The following is an 18,655-nucleotide window of genomic DNA, read 5'->3' as shown; positions in this document are numbered from 1 at the left end:
TCTACTAAAAATAAAAAATTAGGCCTAGCACAGTGGCTCACGCCTTTAATCCCAGCACTTTGGGAGACAGAGGCAGGCAGATCACTTGAGGCCGGGAGTTCGAGACCAGCCTGACCAACGTGGAGAAACCCCATCTCTACTAAAAATACAAAATTAGCTGGGCGTGGTGGCGCATGCCTGTAATCCCAGCTACTCAGGAGGCTGAGGCAAGAGAATCAACTGAACCTGGGAGGCAGAGGCTGCGGTGAGCTGAGATCTCGCCATTGCGCTCCATCCAGCCTGGGTAACAAAAGCAAGACTCCATCTCAAAAAAAAAAAAAAAATTAGCCAGGTGTGGTGGTGGGCACCTGTAATCCCAGCTACTTGGGAGGCTGAGGCAGGAGAATCACTTGAACCCAGGAGGCAGAGGTTGCAGTGAGCCGAGATTGCACCATTGCACTCCAGCCTGGACGACAGAGTGAGACTCCATCTCAAAAAAAAAAAAAAAAAGATGGGGTCTCACTCTGTTACCCAGTTTGGTCTTGAACTTCTGAGGTTAAGCAATCCTCCAGACTCAGCCTCCCAGAGTACTGGGATTACAGGCATGTGCCACCATGCCCAGACCATATTTCCTTTCCATTGGGTGGTGCCCATACACAGAGATACACAAAGACAAACATGCCCTGTTAGTGCTCAGTAGTCATTTTAATAAATTTTCACAATGGGCTCGACTTATCTCAGCATAAACTTTATTGGTTTGGGTTCTCTTGGCTATTCTGGAGTGGGGCTGAGGCAGGCGCTAAGTGAAGGGCAGAATCCAGTTCTGAGCTGGGTGTGGTCAGAGTCACCGAGACCTGGAGAGAGTGGGGAAAGGACAGTAAGGTTGTTATGGACTTGGAGTTGGCCAAGCACATTTATCCTGGGACCCAACCAATGTTGAACCCCTCCTACCTTCAAATCACCTTTTTAAATATTTTAATTTTTATCAATTTACTTTTTTTTTTTTTTTGAGATGGAGTCTCGCTCTATCGCCTAGGTTGGAGTGCAGTGTGCGCGATCTTGGCTCACTGCAAGCTCCACCTCCCGGGTTCATGCCATTCTCCTGCCTCAGCCTCCCGAGTAGCTGGGACTACAGGCGCCCGCCACCACGCCCGGCTAATTTTTTGTATTTTTAGTAGAGACGGGGTTTCACTGTGTTAGCCCGGATGGTCTCGATCTCCTGACCTCGTGATCCACCCTCCTCGGCCTCCCAAAGTGCTGGGATTACAGGCATGAGCCACCGTGCCTGGCCTCATTTTACCAGTTTTTTAAGAGACAGTCTCACTGTGGTGCCCAAGCTGGAGTGCAGTGACTGTTTACAGATGTGATCATAGATCACTGCAGTCTTGAACTCCTAGCCTCAAGCAATGCTCCAACCTTTGCCCCATCAAATCACCATTTTAATGATAAGTAATCAAAATAATTCACAAAAGTACAGAGACTGTTATCCACCTTCTTACGGAGATTTTCTTACACCCTCTTCTCCATGGATCTGCTCACACTCCTGTCCCTTCTTCCCCTCCTGAGGTTCCTGTCCCAGATTTGCTCCCTCAATCCCTCCCTAGCTGCTCAGCATAAACGTATGAGGTGTTTTGGTTTCCATGCCTCCGTGTCTGCATCATGAGGGTCCTGTCTCACCCTTTAGGTGGACAGGTCTTTTCATAATATTTAGTCCCTCGATTCTGGAACATAAGGAATGGACTGAAGAATTTTCTAGCTGATGAGGTGGATTCAAGAGACCGTTGAAGCCAGCAGTGGCCACAGAGAAAGAAAACATGCCTCTAACTGTGTAGTTTCCCATCACCAGGAAGGTGCCATGGCCCAAGGGTACAGAGGGAAAGCTGAGAACGAGATTGGGCTCAGCTCGGTGGGTAGGATTGGGGATTGGCAGGGCACAGGATGGGCTCAGCTCGGTGTGTAGGGACAGGCAGGGCACAGGATGGGCTCTTGGTGGGTAGGGATAGGCAGGTAGGGATAGGCAGGGGAGAGCATCACCTCGCCTGGAAGAGTGAGGAAGAAGAACAAATAGTAATCAGAGCTGCTAACCTTGCAGAGCTCTTATTATTCCTCAAAGATGGCCCTCAGGTCTCCACTTGAATTGTCTTTTTTTTCCTTTTGTTTTTTTTCTTTGTATTTTTCCACTTGCATTCTCTTACTTAAAGCTCACAACAATCCCGTGAAATGATTCTATACCTCTGATTTTAATGAAAACACTGAGGTTCAGAAAGGCTATGTAATCAGCCAGCATGTGGAGGGGCAAAGATCTGAATTCATGTCTGATGCCCAAGCTCAAGTTAGAACCGCTGTACAACACCACACTCCCCTACCTGAGCCTGCAGAGGTTTGTCTGATCCACCAAGCAGGCCAACAGCTCTTGAATCAGCAAGTCCCGCAGCAAATCTTCATCGCTGGGGTTCTTGGCTGGGGAGCTGCAACGGAACAGCCTCTGGCTAACTATTTTAGCCGGAGCCTCGCCCAGAGAGGGTAAACACAGGGCTGGGGACACCATTGAGGGGCAGCCGCGGATGGGGGGAGGGAGCCGACACAGCTGCCTCTCCGTTGGCTCAGCTCTGAGATCTGGAGCCTCCTTTCTGCCAGCCCCACCCAGCGCTGCCTGCCTGGGGAATATGGACTCTTCATACAGGGAGAGTCAAACAGAATTCTGGTGTGAGATGTTCCGCCCATCCACCTCTGCCAGTGTTTCAGAATGCAGAGAGTACTCTGGGCACATTCACTCTTTGAAATGATCTGTGCCATTCAGAGAGGGGATAACTGATTTCAGGGGAGTGGGCCTGGGAAGATCCCCCGCTCTTTCACAAACAGCCTTCCCAAGGTTTGGCAGGGAGAGGTGGTGAGGCCAGGACCTGAGGTCTCTTCTTTCCTGCCCTTCTCCTGACTCAGTGACTGTGCTGTGCATGAAGTCATCAATCTTAGAAACCCTGTCCCTGAAACACCTCCTAGGACCCCTCCCGTTCCTCCAAGGCTTCTTCCTTAAGCTTGGGCTGACCTCCAGGAGTTTGCTCAATGAAGACCCCTCTTTGAACTCTGAGAGGAAGAGGATGCTTATCGCAGGTCCTTGCTCTGCTCTGGGGTCAGGGAGAGGGAACAAAGAGGTGGGGGCTGGGCAGGAGGCTCGGCTCCCTCCCTTCCCTCTGCTCCCTGACTCACCTCTGTGGCTCCACTGCCTCCTCCTCCTTCCTATTAGCTTGACTGGCCAGCTCCAGTGCCCGAGCCTCCCTCTGGGTGATGTTGTGTTTCCAGCTGGGAAGATAAAGATTAGAGAGTGGGGAAGCTGCGGAGATTCCAGTCTAGGGACACTTGAATCTTTTAATACCTGAACCCCAAAAGCAGAGGGTACCTTTTTCCACTCAACCCCACCTAACGGTGGTCTTCAGCTGCCTCCACCAGTGAACAGCTTTTCAGAATCTACCATGCTGACCAGAGAGGGTGGGGAAAGAGACTTGGCATAAAGCAGGGAGAAGGACGAGGACAGTTAATCTTCTCTTCATTTTTTTTGGTGTGTGTGTGAGAGACAGGGTCTGGCTGTATTGCCCAGGCTGGAGTGCAGGGGCACCATCTCGGCTCACTGCAACCTCTGCCCCCAGGCTCAAGCCATCTTCCCATCTCAGCCTCCCGAGTAGCTGAAACTACAGGCAGGCATCACCACACCCAGCTAATTTTTGTACTTTTTGTTTGCCATGTTGCCCAGGCTGGTCTCGAACGAACTCATGAGCTCAAACAATCTACCTACCTCAGCCTCCCAAAGTGCTGGGATTACAGGCGTGAGCCACCATGCACAGCCAACCCTATTTTCTTTCCTTTTCTTTTTTGAGACGGAGTCTCGCTCTGTTGCCAGGCTGGGGTGCAGTGGTGCAATCTCAGCTCACTGCAATGTCCGCCTCCAGGGTTCAAGCAATTCTCATGCCTCAGCCTCCGGAGTAGCTGGAATTACAGGCACGCGCCACCACACCCAGCTAATCTTTGTATTTTTAGTAGAGACAGGGTTTCACCATGTTGGCCAGGAGGGCCTCAATCTCCTGACCTTGTGATCTGCCTGCCTTGGCCTCCCAAAGTGCTAGGATTACAGGTGTGAGCTTCTGGGCCTGGCGCTAGCCAATCCTGTTTTCACAGTCTAAAGTGGCCACCGCCAAGCAAGCAGTCATTAGAAGGAGCCCCTCTCTCCCTTGCTTCATCCTCAGACCCCTGGGGATCCTTTCTGAGCTCCCATACATCTTCTGACTCCTCCCCTTCGAAGTAAAGGATTAGGGCCAACACAGTGGCTCACACTTGTAATCCCAGCACTTTGGGAGGCCAAGGCGAGTGGATCACTTAAGCCCAGGAGTTTGAGACTAGGCTGGGCAACACAGTAAGACTCTGTCTCTACAAATAATTTTAAAAATTAGCCGGGCATGGTGGTGTGAAGCTGTAGTCACAGCTACTCGGGAGGCTGAGGTGGGAGGATTGCTTGAGCCCAGGAGGTCAAGGCTGCAGTGAGCCATGATGGTGCCACTGCCCTCCAGCCTGGGTGACAGAGAGAGATCCTGTCTCAAAAAAAGAAGGGAGGCTGGGCACGGTGGCTCACGCCTGTAATCCCAGCACTTTGGGAGGCCAAGGAGGGCGGATCACGAGGTCAGCAGATCGAGACCATCCTGGCCAACACGGTGAAACCCCGTCTCTACTAAGAAAATGCAAAAAATTAGCCATGCGTGGTGGCGGGCACCTGTAGTCCCAGCTACTCGGGAGGCTGAGGCAGGAGAATGACATGAACCCGGGAAGCGGAGCTTGCAGTGAGCCAAGATCGTGCCACTGCACTCCAGCCTGGGTGACAAGGCAAGACTCCGTCTCAAAAAAAAAAAAAGAAGGGGAAAAAAAAAAAACTAGTAAAGGATTAGGGAATAGCCCTGGTCCCTACCCCTAGCCTAGACTGGTGCCCAAGTCAGGGTCCTGGCCAGAGCTACCATGTCTGACTCCCCATCCTTGCCTGGTGAAAGGTGCCACCCAGGCTGGGTGTGGTGGCTCACACCTGTAATCTCAGCACTTTGGGAGGCCAAGGCAGGTGGATCACCTGAGGTCAGGAGTTTGAGACCAGCCTGACCAACATGGAACCCCGTCTCTACTAAAAATACAAAATTAGGCCGGGCGCGGTGGCTCATGCCTGTAATCCCAGCACTTTGGGAGGCTGAGGTGGGCGGATCACGAGGTCAGGAGTTCGAGAACCAGACTGGTCAACATGGTGAAACCCCGTCTCTACTGAAAATACAAAAAAAAAAAAAAAAAATTAGCCAGGTATGGTGGCGCATGCCTGTAGTCCCAGCTACTCAGGAGGCTGAGGTAGAAGAATCGCTTGAACCCAGGAGGCGGAAGTTGCAGTGAGCCAAGATCGAGCCACTGCACTCCAGCCTGGGCAAGAGAACTAGACTTCATCTCAAAAGAAAAAAAAAATACAAAATTAGCCGGGCGTGGTGGCGCATGCCTGTAATCCTAGCTACTCGGGAGGCTGAGGCAGGGGAATCGCTTGAATCCAGGAGGTGGAGGTTGCAGTGAGCCAAGATCGCACCATTGCACTCCAGCCTGGGCAACAAGAGCAAAACTCTGTCTCAAAAAAAAAGAAAAAAAGAGAGAGAGGCCGGGCACGGTGGCTCACGCCTGTAATCCCAGCACTTGGGAGGCCAAGGCGGGGGGATCACAAGGTCAGATCGAGACCATCCTGGCTATCACAGTGAAACCCCGTATCTACTAAAAATAAAAAAATAAAAATTAGCCGGGCGTGGTGGCAGTCGCCTGTAGTCCCAAGCTACTCAGGAGGCTGAGGCAGGAGAATGGCGTGAACCCGGGAGGCGGAGCTTGCAGTGAGCCGATATCGCGCCACTGCACTCCAGCCTGGGCGACAGAGTGAGACTCCGTCTCAAAAAAAAAAAGAAAAAGAAAGGTGCCACCTGGGGTTGTGCATCACGTGGCCTGTGTGGCCACAGCCAGTGGCCTCCTCTGAAGGTAGGAAGGCAGAGCCCGGCACAGGGAACAGGAGGAGTGTAAGCAACGACTCACTCATTCTTCTTCCCCTTTTGGGCCAGCAGCCAGTTCACAAAGTCTTGTTGGTGAATCTTGTCCATGGCAATACTGTAGTCACTGATGAAAGTCCCTTCCGCGTACCTGGGGCCTCGAGGTTGAGGGCTGCTCACCTTAGCATGAGATCCAACAGGCAGGGAGGGGAGAGGGCTGGAAACAAGGGTGCAGAGAAGGGGCAGAGATGGGGGGAGAATCACAATGCTAGGGTAAATGACTGTCACTAAGAGAAGGCAGACACTTGAAAACAAACCAGTCCATTTTTATGGAGACTCCCTGTGGATCCACTTCCCCACCCCACCCCAGGCTTTATCCTCAGCTCCAGGGCCCACTTCCTGCAGCCTCAGTGTGTGTGGCTCTGGATTCTGGGCAAAAAGAGATCAGGGGGCCAGGCGCGGTGGCTCATGCCTGTAATCCCAGCACTTTGGGAGGCCAAGGCAGGCGGATCACCTGAGGTCGGGATTGAGACCAGCCTGACCAATATGGAGAAATCCTGTCTCTACTAAAAATACAAAAATTAGCCAGGCATTGGCCGGGCGTGGTGGCTCACGCCTGTAATCCCAGCACTTTGGGAGGCCGAGGCGGGCAGATCACAGGGTCAGGAGATCGAGACCATCCTGGCTAACATGGTGAAACCCCGTCTCTACTAAAAATACAAAAAAATTAGCCAGGCGTGGTGGCGGGCACCTGTAGTCCCAGCTACTTGGGAGGCTGAGGCAGGAGAATGGCATGAACCCGGGAGGCACTGCTTGCAGTGAGCAGAGATCGTGCCACTGCATTCCAGCCTAGGTGACAAAGTGAGACTCCATCTCAAAAAAAAAAAAAAAAAAGGGATCGGGGTCGCCTCATCTGAAAAGACTGAGTCACACAATTCCCTCCTTTATTCTTCCTGCCCTGGCCCTTCCTGATTCAATTCCTTGGTTCACATTCCATAACAATAGTCAACTCATACGAAAGCTCTGAGAAGCACTGTGTAAGCCCTTGAGTCCATGAAATAATTTCATCCTCACAACATCCTATGAGGTAGGTTCTATTTATATCCCCATTTTGTGAATGGAGAAACCAAGGTGCAGAGATTACCTTATTATTATCTTATTATCTGCCACTCCGTATAGGTAACAGATCCGGGATTTACTCCAGGCCATCTGGGCTCAGATCTATGTTCTTAACATCTACATGATACAGGCCAGGCACAGTGGCTCACGCCTGTAATCCTAGCACTTTGGGAGGTCCAAGCAGGTAGATCACGAGGTCAGGAGTTCAAGACCAGCATGGCCAAGATGGTGAAACCCCATCTCTACTAAAAATACAAAAGTTAGCCGGGCGTGGTGGTGGGTGCCTGTAATCCCAGCTGCTTGGGAGGCTAAGGCAGAGAATTGCTTGAACCCGGAAGGCGGAGGTTGCAGTGAGCCAAGATCGCGCCAGTGCACTCCAGCCTGGACGACATAGTGAGACTATATTTCAAAAAAAAAAAAAAAGAAAGAAACATCTACACGATACTGTTTCCTTGTATGTGTTCTGACATCTGTGCCTCAAATTTACAAATTACCTATGCCAAATTTACGTGGGCATATGGTTTGTCCTTGCACCTGAGAAAGCCCTAACTCTACTCAAACAAGTTATTTCTTGTTCCTGAAAACACGGTCAGAGCCCCCTGCTATATTCGCTGGTCATATTCTCTGCTTTTCCATACAGTACTCATGATGATTTACAACATGCCTATATGGTTCTTGGTCTATTTACCCCTTGGGTCTGTGTGCTTCATGAAGGCAGAGGCGTTTATGGACCGATGTTCACATACATCCCTTGTGCCTGGTACAGAGGAGGCCCTCTCTAAAATTTGATTGAAAGCATGCATAATGGCCGGGCATGGTGGCTCACACCTGTAATCCCAGCACTTTGGGAAGCCGAGGCAAGTGGATCATTTGAGGACAGGAGTTCAAGACCAGCCTGGCCAACATGGCAAAACCCCGTCTCTACTAAAAATACAAAAAATTTAGCTGGGCGTGGTGGTAGGCACCTGTAATCCCAGGCTGAGGCAGGAGAATTGCTTGAACCTGAGAGGTAAAGGTTGCAGTGAGCCAAGACTGCACCACTGCACTCCAGCCTGGGCGACAGAGTGAGACTCCAGCTCAAAAAAAAAAAAGGGCCAGGCACAGGGATTACACGCCTTCAATCCTAGCACTTTGGGATGCCAAGGTGGATGGATCATCTAAGGTCAGGAGTTCGAGACCAGCCTGGCCAACATAGTGAAACCCCATCTCTACTAAAAGTACAAAAATTAGCTGGGCATGGTGGTGGGCACCTGTAATCCCAGCTACTCGGTAAGCTGAGGCAGGGAAAATTGCTCGAACCCAGGAGGCAGAGGTTGCAGTGAGCCGAGATTGTGCCACCACACTCCAGCCTGGGTGACAGAGGGAGACTCCATCCCAAAAAAAAAAAAAAAGAAAGAAAAAGAAAAGAATAGAAAAAAAAGAATGCATTCATAAGCCTGGGTAATATGGCAAAACCTCATCTCTACAAAAAATTCAAAAATTAGCCGAGCGTGGTGGTGCGCGCCTGTGGTCCTAGCTGCTCGGGAGGCTGAGGTGGGAGGATGCTTGAGCCTGGCAGGCAGAGGCTGCAGTGAGCTGCGATCACGCCACTGCACTCCAGCCTGGGCGACAGGGCAAGATCCTGTCTCAAAAAAATAAAAAAGAAAAAAAGAAAAGAAAGAAGGAAACATGCATAAATGAATAAAGCATTTATTGGGAAGGGAGATTCTGTCATCTTCGGACAATTAACCACCAGGAAGTCCCTCCAGAGATCTAACCATAGTCTCTCCCACTGTAACAGCAGCACACAATAAATCCTCTCTGGCTCAGTGCTCACTTTGCACTCATGCTGCCGACAGGTATTTCCCTGGAGCTTCCTACCTCTTAGCCTGGATTCCTTCCCTTTCTCATCTCCCCCTAGAAACAAATCCAGAACCTGTCATCCCCTAACCCGTCCTCTGCCCCATCCCTTTCCTCTCACCACTCCTACCTGGAGTGACCCTCTTTCTTCTCTCCTAGTCCCACTGCCAGGAACAGGGACAGCAGCAGCGGAGCAAAGGTCTTCATGGCCACCATCTTCCAAGGTTGTTTCCTGAGCTAAGACAGAAAAAAGCCAGGACATGCTGAGAGAGCAACCAGTAGGGGCTCTGAAAGCTGGAGAGGGGCGAAGCCCTGAGGTTTGGACCTCTTCTTTTCCTTTTTTTTTTTTTTTTTTTTGAGATGGAGTCTCGCTCTGTCGTCCAGGCGGGAGTGCAGTGGCGCAATCTTGGCTCACTGCCACCTCTACCTCCTAGGTTCAAGCCATTCTTCTGCCTCAGCCTCTCGAGTAGCCTGGACTACAGACATGTGCCACCACGCCCGGCTAATTTTTGTATTTTTAGTACAGACAGGGTTTCACCATATTGGCCAGGCTGGTCTCGAACTCCTGACCTTGTGATCCGCCCGCCTGGGCCTCCCAAAGTGCTGGGATAACAGGCGTGGGCCATTGCGCCTGGGCAGTTTGGACCTTTTCTAAAAGCCTGGGGCAACACCATGGGGGAAGGTGAGGGGTGCTGTGCACTGGAGTTAGTGACTAGAAGGGACATAGAACCTGACCAAAAGATGGACCAGGCTGGGTGCAGTGGCTCATGCCTGCAATGCCAGCACTTTGGGAGGCCCAGGTGGGCGGATCACTTGAGGTCAGTAGTTTGAGATCAGCCTGGCCAATATGGTGAAATCCTGTCTCCACATAAAAGACAAAGATTAGCCAGGTGTGGTGGTGCGCGCCTGTGATCCCAGCTATTCAGGAGGCTGAGGCACAAGAATCACTTGAACCTGGGAGGAAGAGGTTGCAGTGAGCCGAGATCGTGCCAGTGCACTCTAGCCTGGGTGACAGAGCGAGACTCCATCTCTAAATAAATAAATAAATAAAGGAAACATCAGCACTACCTTCTCATTTCTCTTTCTCTTTTTTTGAGACAGGGTTTCGCTCTGTCACCCGGGTTGGAGTGCAGTGACACAATCGTGGCTTACTGCAGCCTCGACCTCCTGGGCTCAGGCAAACCTTTCACTTCACCCTCCCGAGTACCTAGGACCGCAGGCATGTACCACCATGCCCAGCAAATTTTTTAAATTATGTGTAGAGATCGAGTTTCCCTCCATTGCCCAGGCTGGTCTTGAACTCCTGTGCTCAAATGATCCTCCTACCTCGGCTCCCAAAGTATTGGGATTACAGGCATGAGGCACCGCACCTATCTTCTCACATCTCATATAGAGGAAGAGAAAACTAAGATGCCAGGGCTGCTGAGCATCTCAGGGTTGCCAAGATCCACCTGCTCTCGGGTCATCTCATCCATCCCTGTCTCCACTTCTCTTACCAGACTTCCTTTCCAGCTCTTCCAGAAGAAGGACAGATAGGGGTCTCCTTCCCCTGCCTTCTGGACCTTCTGAGCCTGCTGAAGAAATCATGCCCCAGCTCCTTTATATTAGGCATAGACCTGCTGATTAGCCTAAAAGCATCTTATCTCAAGAAATTAAGCCCACAGCTCCTGCCACATTAAGTCCATTTTACACATAATAGAGTTGCCCTTTCCACCTGAACTGTGCTAATTGGTGATTAACATTTGGCTATCTCCAGCTGCTGTCTGGGGCCTGCCTGTGGGTAGGGTACCCTAAGTACCCCCTTTTTTCTTCCTCCTCCTCCCTTCTGGGCACAGGGCCCACTACTATTCTTCTAAGCCCTACTTCCTTTACAGTTGCCCTCAGTTAGAAGGGGTGCTTGTAGGCCAGGCGCGATGAATCACGCCTGTAATCCCAGCGCTTGGGAGGACGAGATGGGCGGATCACCTGAGGTCAGGGTTTCAAGACCAGCCTGGCCAACATGGTGAAACCCCGTCTCTACTAAAAACACAAAAATTAGCCGGGCATGGTCGTGCACGGCTGTAATCCCAGCTACTCGGGAGGCTGAGGCAAGAGAAGCACTTGAACCTGGGAGGCAGAAGTTGCAGTGAGCCAAGATCGAGTTCACTGCACTCCAGCATGGGCAACAAAGAGAGACTCTGTCAAAAAAAAAAAAGAAAAAAGAAAAAAGAAAGGGGGCTGGGCGCAGTGACTCACACCTGTAATCCCAGCACTTTGGGAGGCCGAGGCGGGTGGATCACGAGGTCAGGAGATCGAGACCATCCTGGCTAACACAGTGAAACCCCGTCTGTACTAAAAACACAAAAAATTAGCCAGGCATGTTGGCGGGCGCCTGTAGTCCCAGCTACTCGGGAGGCTGAGGCAGGAGAATGGCATGAACCCGGGAGGCGGAGGTTGCAGTGAGCCGAGATGGCGCCACTGCCCTCCAGCCTGGACGACAGAGCGAGACTCCGTCTCAAAACAAACAAACAAACAAAAAACAAACAAAAATTAGCCAGGCATGGTGGCACGTGCCTGTAGTCCCAGCTACTCGGGAGGCTGAGGCAGGAGAATCGTTTGAACCTGGACCTGGAGGCAGAGGTTGTAGTGAGCCAAGATCGTGCCACTGCACTCCAGCCTGGGTGACAAAGCAAGACTTTGTCTCAAAAAAAAAAAAAAAAAAAATAGGGTACTTGTAGTGAGGACAGACAGACTTGGGGTAAGGTGGCACTAACTGGCAGGGGGACACTCCCACAAGGCAACAGACTACTTCTGGGTGGGAGAGAGTAGGTCCACAGTCATCTGAATCTCAGCTCTGGACAGTGGCCCATGGCTTTGGTGATGTGGCGATGCTCCCATCACATTATCTAGAGAGGTGTCCCAAGGGCTCAAGAATGTTGAGGGAACATGAAGGATGGGGGTTTCCTAGGGACAGCTGGATAAACTGAGAACATACATTCAAGCTGTCTTCCTGCTCAGGGGCAGGATAAAGCGGGAAAAACAGACATGTTTGTACCTCAGGGGCTCACAGGAGGGTGGGGTAGTTACAACTTTATCTGTAGAGATTTAGGAGGCCCTCTCCTCATAAGTCCTACTGTCCTGTACAAGAGAAGTGTGTCATCCTGTCTTTTCTATCAGAGTGAAAACCCTGGAGTTATGCTGTGCCTTTCTATTATACAGGAGCCACTCCAAGGCAGGGGCTTTCTGTCCCTGATCTGCCTGGGGGCTCTCTGAGAGGAGGAAGAGAGCTGGAGGTGATGTCCCCCCAGCACACTGAGGCTTTCTGAGGCTAAGGGCTGTGTCTCCCCCTCAGACTGGAGACTCCTTGGGATACTCCCTTTGCCTTTCTCCAAGTACTTAGCACATGGCTCTGTCCACAGGGGCTCTCAGTCTAGAAGGGGCAGGGCACAGATTGCATTTTTGGCAGACCTCCAAGGCCTTCTTTCCAGGCTCCTCCTTTGCCGCCGCCATGGGTACTTGGGACCATAAACAGCCAAGCTTATGCTCTGCCTATTAGCTCCAGGTCCTAATAAAGGCCACCTTCCTTTCCAGGTGAACACCCTAGCCTAGGAGCAGATCCAGGATGAAATTAAGTGTGCGTGTGGGATGAGAGGTACCTGGACTAGGAGGGTCACTTACCTCTGCCTCCTGGAAACCTCCTCTGCATACCCACCCATTCTCCACCATCTAGAAAAACTCCTCCCTTAGCAAGCTCTCCAAATTCCATCTCCCAGCTACCAATGGGCAGAGATTAGACATGGATTCAGATTTGACCTCCAAGGGAGATGTGAGGGCTGCTTGTGATCTTGTTTTCTGCTGAGCAACACGGTTAATGAGCTCAGAAGGGCTTGTGTTCAAACCTGCCTCCTGCCTGGAGGCAACGGTATCCAAGAGAAGTGGACAACATTCCCTGGGAACCCTGAGTCTGGGGCCAAATTGGAGTCAAGGAAGGCTCTGTGATGGTCTCTAGCAGCCATGAGCCCCTGCGTTGTACTCTGTGGATTTGTTCTGGGGGTGGGCTGCTCTGAAGGCCAATGTACTTTATTTTATTTATTAATTTAGAGACGGAGTCTCACTCTGTCTCCCAAGCTGGAGTGCAGTGACATGATCTCAGCTCACTGCAACCTCCACCTCCCGGTTCAAACAATTCTCCCGCCTCAGCCTCCTGAGTAGCTGGGATTACAGGCGAGAACCACCATGCCTGACTAATTTTTGTATTTTTAGTAGAGATGGGGTTTCACCATGTTGGCAGGCTGGTCTTGAGCTCCTGATTTCAAGTGATCCGCCCGCTTCAGCCTCACAAAGTGCTGGGATTACAGGCGTGAGCCACCGCGACTGGCCAAGCAAGTGTATTTTAAGTCCCCACCCCACCCCCTTCTCTGCAGCCTCATCCCCATTTCTCTTTGATCTTTGGCCCTCATGCCCTGCAGTGGACGGACCCGAGAGAATATGTCCTGGACCCTGTAGGCAAGGAAGAGCAGGGCAGACAGGAACAGGGAATGTGGGGAGGGCCCCCAAGCCCAGAGCCCCTGCTCAAGTCTGCAAGTTCCACACTCCCCAGAAGCAGCAGAACATGCGAGGAGGGCCGGGGAGATCAGAGATGAAGCCAAACTCCTAGGGGGTTCCACAGCTCCCCCAAAAGGCATATTGGAAGGCAGGAAATTGAAAAGATGACCCCGGGAAGTTTCTGAGGATTGGAAGAGCCTGCTGGACTTGATCAAAATCATTCAATAAATCCAGCTGGCAGTTAAGCCAGCCTGTCCACACCATAAGGAGAAGCGCCCTGGTGTGCAGAGTTCTGTGCAGGTTTGGGGTTGGGGGTGGGGAGGAGGAGGCTCTGCAATTAGCAGAGCCTCCCTCTTCCTATTTCACTATGGAGAATTGCTAGCATGTGAGGGGTCATAGAGGACACAGGGGATGGGGGTCAGGAGGACACCCCAACTAGCCCAACACCCACACAGGTAGAAAGAGTGTGTGGGGGCCGGGCGCAGTGGCTCATGCCTGTAATCCCAGCACTTTGGGAGGCCGAGGAGGGCAGATCACGAGGTCAGGAGTTTGAGACCAGCCCGGCCAATATGTGCCGTTAGTCCCCACTACTTGGGAGGCTGAAGCAGAAGAATCACTTGAACCCAGGAGGCAGAAGTTGCAGTGAGCTGAGATCACTCCACTGCACTCCAGCCTGGGCGACAGAGCAAGACTCTGTCCCCCGCCAAAAAAAAGAAAGAGTGTGTTGGGTTGGGTCGGGGGGTTTCTGAGGTGTTACAGGAGTTAGGTAATCAGTGGAGTGAGATTCAGAGAAGGGGTGATGGGCAGTACCATCACAAGAGAGCCCCGGGTCCCATTTCCCAGCCCTTCCTGGGTTCTGATTGGGCCCTCAGGAATGAGAACTGTAACAGCAGAAGAGCATCTGGGGTTTGCTTGCTCTTCCAGTCCCCACTGGTGACTCACCGCCACCCCCACCACCATCCCCATCCCCCTCGCTGGCGCAGACATTCTGGCCCAGCTCTGCAGCCAGGTCAGAGTGACTCAGAGGGCTGGCTGCTGCCTCCCTGCCGTGGACCCTGCTTTTGAAGTTCACTTAGTCTTCAAACTCACAGCTGACTGAGAAAGCCGACTTCTCTCTCTGGCTTCCCTCTCACCAGTCAACAGATTTCTTCTTAGGCAGAGGAGGAAACAAGAGGTGACTTGATGCCCAACAGCTTTGCCAAGTCCTCTGGTCTATCTTGATGCTTAGAGGGACTATCTCCAGATTTTCCCCACAATCACATCACACACACAGTCATGCTCCCAAACATTTTTGCCGACAGCATTTCCCTTAGGTCCTGATAGATACTTTCCAGAGGGGTCTTCAAGAAGAATATATGGCCGGGCACAGTGGTTCCCGCCTGTAATCCCAGCACTTTGGGAGGCCTGGGCCAACGGATCACTTGAGGTCATGAATTTGAGACCAGCCCAGCCAACATGGTGAAATCCTGTCTCCACTAAAAATACAAAAATTAGCTAGGTATGGTGGCAGGCGCCTGTAATCCTAGCTGCTTGGGAGGCTGAGACAGGAGAATCACTTGAACCCAGGGGGCAGAGGAGGTTGCAGTGAGCTGAGATCACACCACTGCCCTCCAGCCTGGATGACAGAGTGAAAGTCTGTCTCAAAAAAAAAAAAAAAAAAAGAATATGCTATCTATAGCCTTTTCTGGCCATCTGCTACAAGCAGTTTGAAGCAGTTTGGAAGTCCTCTCCCAGTTCTAACCCCAATCCCTTTTGCTGTTTTCAAAGGCTTTTGTTTGTCGGGAAAAGAGCTCAAGCTCTTAGTAGTTGCTGCCTAATCCGTGGGAGGAGGGCTGCAGTGAAGAGTTGGAATGGGAGAAGATGGCTACAAGGTCCTCACTTCCAAGGAGTCCTGCTGGAAGGAAAAAATTGATTGTGTATTTAGGATAAAAGGCCAAAGGGGGCCAGGCACGATGGCTCACGCCTGTAATCCCAGCACTTTGGGAGGCTGAGGCGGCCAGATCATGAGGTCAGGAGTTTGAGACCAGCCTGGCCAACATAGTGAAACCCTGTCTCTAGTAAAAATTCAAAAAATTAGCTGGGCATGGTGGTGCACACCTGTAGTCCCAGCTACTTGGGAGGCTGAGGCAGGAGAATCACTTGAACCCGGGAGGTGGAGGTTGTGATGAGCCGAGATCACACCACTTCACTCCAGCCTGGGCAACAGAACGAGACTCTGTCTAAAAAAAAAAAGAAAAGAAAAGAAAAAAAGAAAAAGAAAAGGGCTGGGCCTCTCTGAAAGAGCAGAATTCCTGAGCTCCTCTGTTTTTCTGCTAGGGGCACATCCCAGAGAAAGGAAGACAGTGGTGAGAAGGGAGGGTTTTCTCTTCCTTTTCCTTGTGTGGGGGCATGAAGGATGGAGCAGTTTCCAGAGTCCCCAGTGGAATCTCCCCCACCCTTAAGCCCCCTCCTGCCCCTGGTATCCGAGTCCTGCGATGGGTGGGTGTGTGGGTGGGGTTTCTGCAACTTCGGAAAACATATACCTCCTCAATTAGATTAAGGAGCAGCTTGGTGGGGCAGAGAGAGAGGATTAGACTGGAGTTCAAGTCCCAGCTCCACCTGTCCCCACTACCAAGGTTATGTTTGGCTTTGGGCAAAGCTCTTAACCACTCTGAGGCTTAACTCACTTGCCCATTTCTAAACTGGACATAAGAACAAAACCTTCCCAGCCTACCTTACTGTTAACTTGAAGGTATCCTGCTAGTGTTGGCTGGCAGTATTCTCCGCAACGATCTCCCCTGCATCACTCTATGCTGAAAATCATCATTATTTTTTAAATTATTGATTTTTATTTTTGATTTAGGGTCTTCTCACTCTGTCACCCAGGCTGGAGTGCAGTGGTACAATCACAGCTCACTGGCCAGGCACGGTGGCTCACACCTGTAATTCTAGCACTTTGGGAGGCCAAGGTGGGAGGATCACTTGAGGTCAGGAGTTCGAGACCAGCCTGGCCAACATGGTGAAACCCCATTTCTACTAAAATTACAAAAATTAGCTGGGTGTGGTGGCACACACCTGTAATCCCAGCTACTCAGGAGGCTGAGACAGGAGAATCGCCTGAACCCAGGAGGTGGAGGTTGCAGTGAGCCTAGATTGTGCCATTGCCCTCCAGCCTGGGGGACAAGAGCAAAACTCCATCTCAAAAAATAAAAAATAAATAAAAAATCACAGCTCACTGTAGCCTGACCTCCTCCAACTCCTGAGTAGTTGGGATTACAGGCATGCACCACCATGCCTGGCTAATTTTATTTTATTTTGTTATTATTATTTTTTTGAGACAGAGTCTCCCTCTGTCACCAGGCTGGAGTGCAGTGGCACGATCTCGGCTCACCGCAACCTCCGCTCCTGGGTTCAAGAGATTCTCCTGCCTCAGCCTCCTGAGCAGCTAGACTACAGGTAAGTGCCACCATGCCCAGGTAATTTTTGTATTTTTAGTAGAGACAGGGTTTCAGCATGTTGTTCAGGATGGTCTCGATCTCTTGACCTTCTGATCCACCGGCCTCAGCCTCCCAAAGTGCTGGAATTACAGGCGTGAGCCACCATGCCCGGTCATTTTATTTTTTAAGTTCAGGTCTTGCTATGTTGCCCCAGGCTGGTTTTGAATTCCCGGGCTCAAGTAATCCTCCTGCCTTGGCTTCCCAAAGTGCTGAGACTAGAGGTGTGAGCCACTGTGCTTGGGCTATGGAGAAAATTAAATACAGTGAATTAAGAAAACCAGGCTGGGCCTGGTGCGGTGGCTCAGGCCTGTAATCCTGGCACTTTGGGAGGCCAAGGTGGGCGGATCACGTGGTCAGGAGATCGAGACCATCCTGGCCAACATGGTGAAACCCCGTCTCCGCTAAAAATACAAAAAAATTAGTTGGGTGTGTTGGAGTGTGCCTGTAGTCCCAGCTACTCGGGAGGCTGAGGCAGGATAATCGCTTGAACCCGGGAGGCGGAGGTTTCAGTGAGCTGAGATCGCGCAGTTGCACTCCAGCCTGGCGACAGAGAGAGACTCTGTCTCAAAAAAAAAAAAAAGAAAGAAAGCCAGGCTGAGGCCAGGTGCACTGGCTTATGCCTGTAATCCCAGCATTTTGGGAGGCTGAGGCGGGTGGATCACCTGAGGTCAGGAGTTCGAGACCAGCCTGGCCAACATGGTAAAACCCCATCTCTACTAAAAATACAAAAATTAGCTGGGCGTGGTGGCGGGTGCTTGTAATTCCAGCTACTTGGGAGGCTGAGGCTGGAGAATCGCTTAACTCTCCAGCCTCCAGCCTGGACAACAAGAGCAAAACTCTGTCTCAAAAGAAAAAAAAAAAAAAAGAAAGAAAGAAAGAAAAAGAAAAGAAAGCCAGGCTGACATCCCAGCACCTGGGGCATGATGGAAGGTTATGAAAGTCCATATTAGCAGCAAGGGCTTTGGAGATAGACCTACTTATGCACTTATGCTTACTAGTAGGATAATTTATAGCAACTTGCTCCAGGGGGCACTTCAGTTTGCCTTTCTGTAAAATAGGAAATGGAATAGTTTCTACCCGGAAGGATTGATTTGAGACACATGTATACTTAGAAGATGCATTATGTTACATTGTATCTTGATGCATTAGTTATCTTCTGCTGCCTAACAAATTACTCCAAATCTTAGCAGCTTAAAACAAACATTTATTATCTCACACAGTTTCTGAGACTCAGGAATTTGAGAGCAGCTTAGTTCGGTGGTTCTGACTCAAGGTCTCTCATGAGGTTGGAGTCAAACTGTTGGCTAAACTGAGTCTTAGAAAACTTGTCTGGGGCTATAGGATCACCTTCCAAGCTCATTCCCATGACTGTTGGCTGAAGGCTTCAGTTCGTCACTATGTGGACCTCTCCATAGGGCTTGTCACTTCTTTCCCCAGAGTGAGGGCATGCACCTAAGATGAAAACCACAATTAGATGTTTTGTTTTTTGTTTGTTTGTTTGTTTGGTTTTGCAACAGGGTCTCACTCTGTCACCCAGGCAGGAGTGCAGTGGCACCATCCCAGTTCACTTGCAACCTCTGCCTCCCAGGCTCAAGTGATCCTCCCACCTCAGCCTCCCAAGTAGCTGGGACTACAGGTGCCTGTCACCACGCCCAGCTAATTTTTTGTGTTTTTGGTAGA

At 50.9% G+C, this 18,655-nt stretch overlaps 1 protein-coding gene across 1 annotated transcript; it reads right to left on the bottom strand.

The window, feature by feature from the left end:
- Positions 1 to 665: 665 nt before the first annotated feature.
- GIP (gastric inhibitory polypeptide) lies at positions 666 to 10,551 on the bottom strand. The gene is made up of 6 exons (XM_024235688.2): positions 10,472 to 10,551; positions 9,106 to 9,212; positions 6,064 to 6,234; positions 3,187 to 3,279; positions 2,346 to 2,447; positions 666 to 833 (listed from the first exon to the last, which is right to left on the bottom strand). Exons 2-6 carry the CDS (start codon positions 9,189 to 9,191, stop codon positions 824 to 826), a joined length of 462 nt encoding a protein of 153 aa, XP_024091456.1. The 5' UTR covers positions 9,192 to 9,212; positions 10,472 to 10,551; the 3' UTR covers positions 666 to 823.
- Between the last annotated feature and the right edge of the window lie 8,104 nt (positions 10,552 to 18,655).

Source organism: Pongo abelii, chromosome 19 (genome assembly GCF_028885655.2).
Source record: "Pongo abelii isolate AG06213 chromosome 19, NHGRI_mPonAbe1-v2.0_pri, whole genome shotgun sequence".
NCBI classification, from domain to species: Eukaryota; Metazoa; Chordata; class Mammalia; order Primates; family Hominidae; genus Pongo; species Pongo abelii.
This window is presented reverse-complemented; position numbering and strand designations above follow the sequence as displayed.

Excerpts from the sequence above, each read along its gene's own strand:
- GIP (XM_024235688.2), bottom strand. The coding sequence starts at position 9,191 with ATGGTGGCCATGAAGACCTTTGCTCCGCTGCTGCTGTCCCTGTTCCTG. Across the intron at positions 6,235-9,105 it reads AAGAAAGAGGGTCACTCCAG|CCCTCTCCCCTCCCTGCCTG; the intron begins GTAGGAGTGGTG and ends CCTTGTTTCCAG. Across the intron at positions 3,280-6,063 it reads CAAAAGGGGAAGAAGAATGA|CTGGAAACACAACATCACCC; the intron begins GTGAGTCGTTGC and ends TTATCTTCCCAG.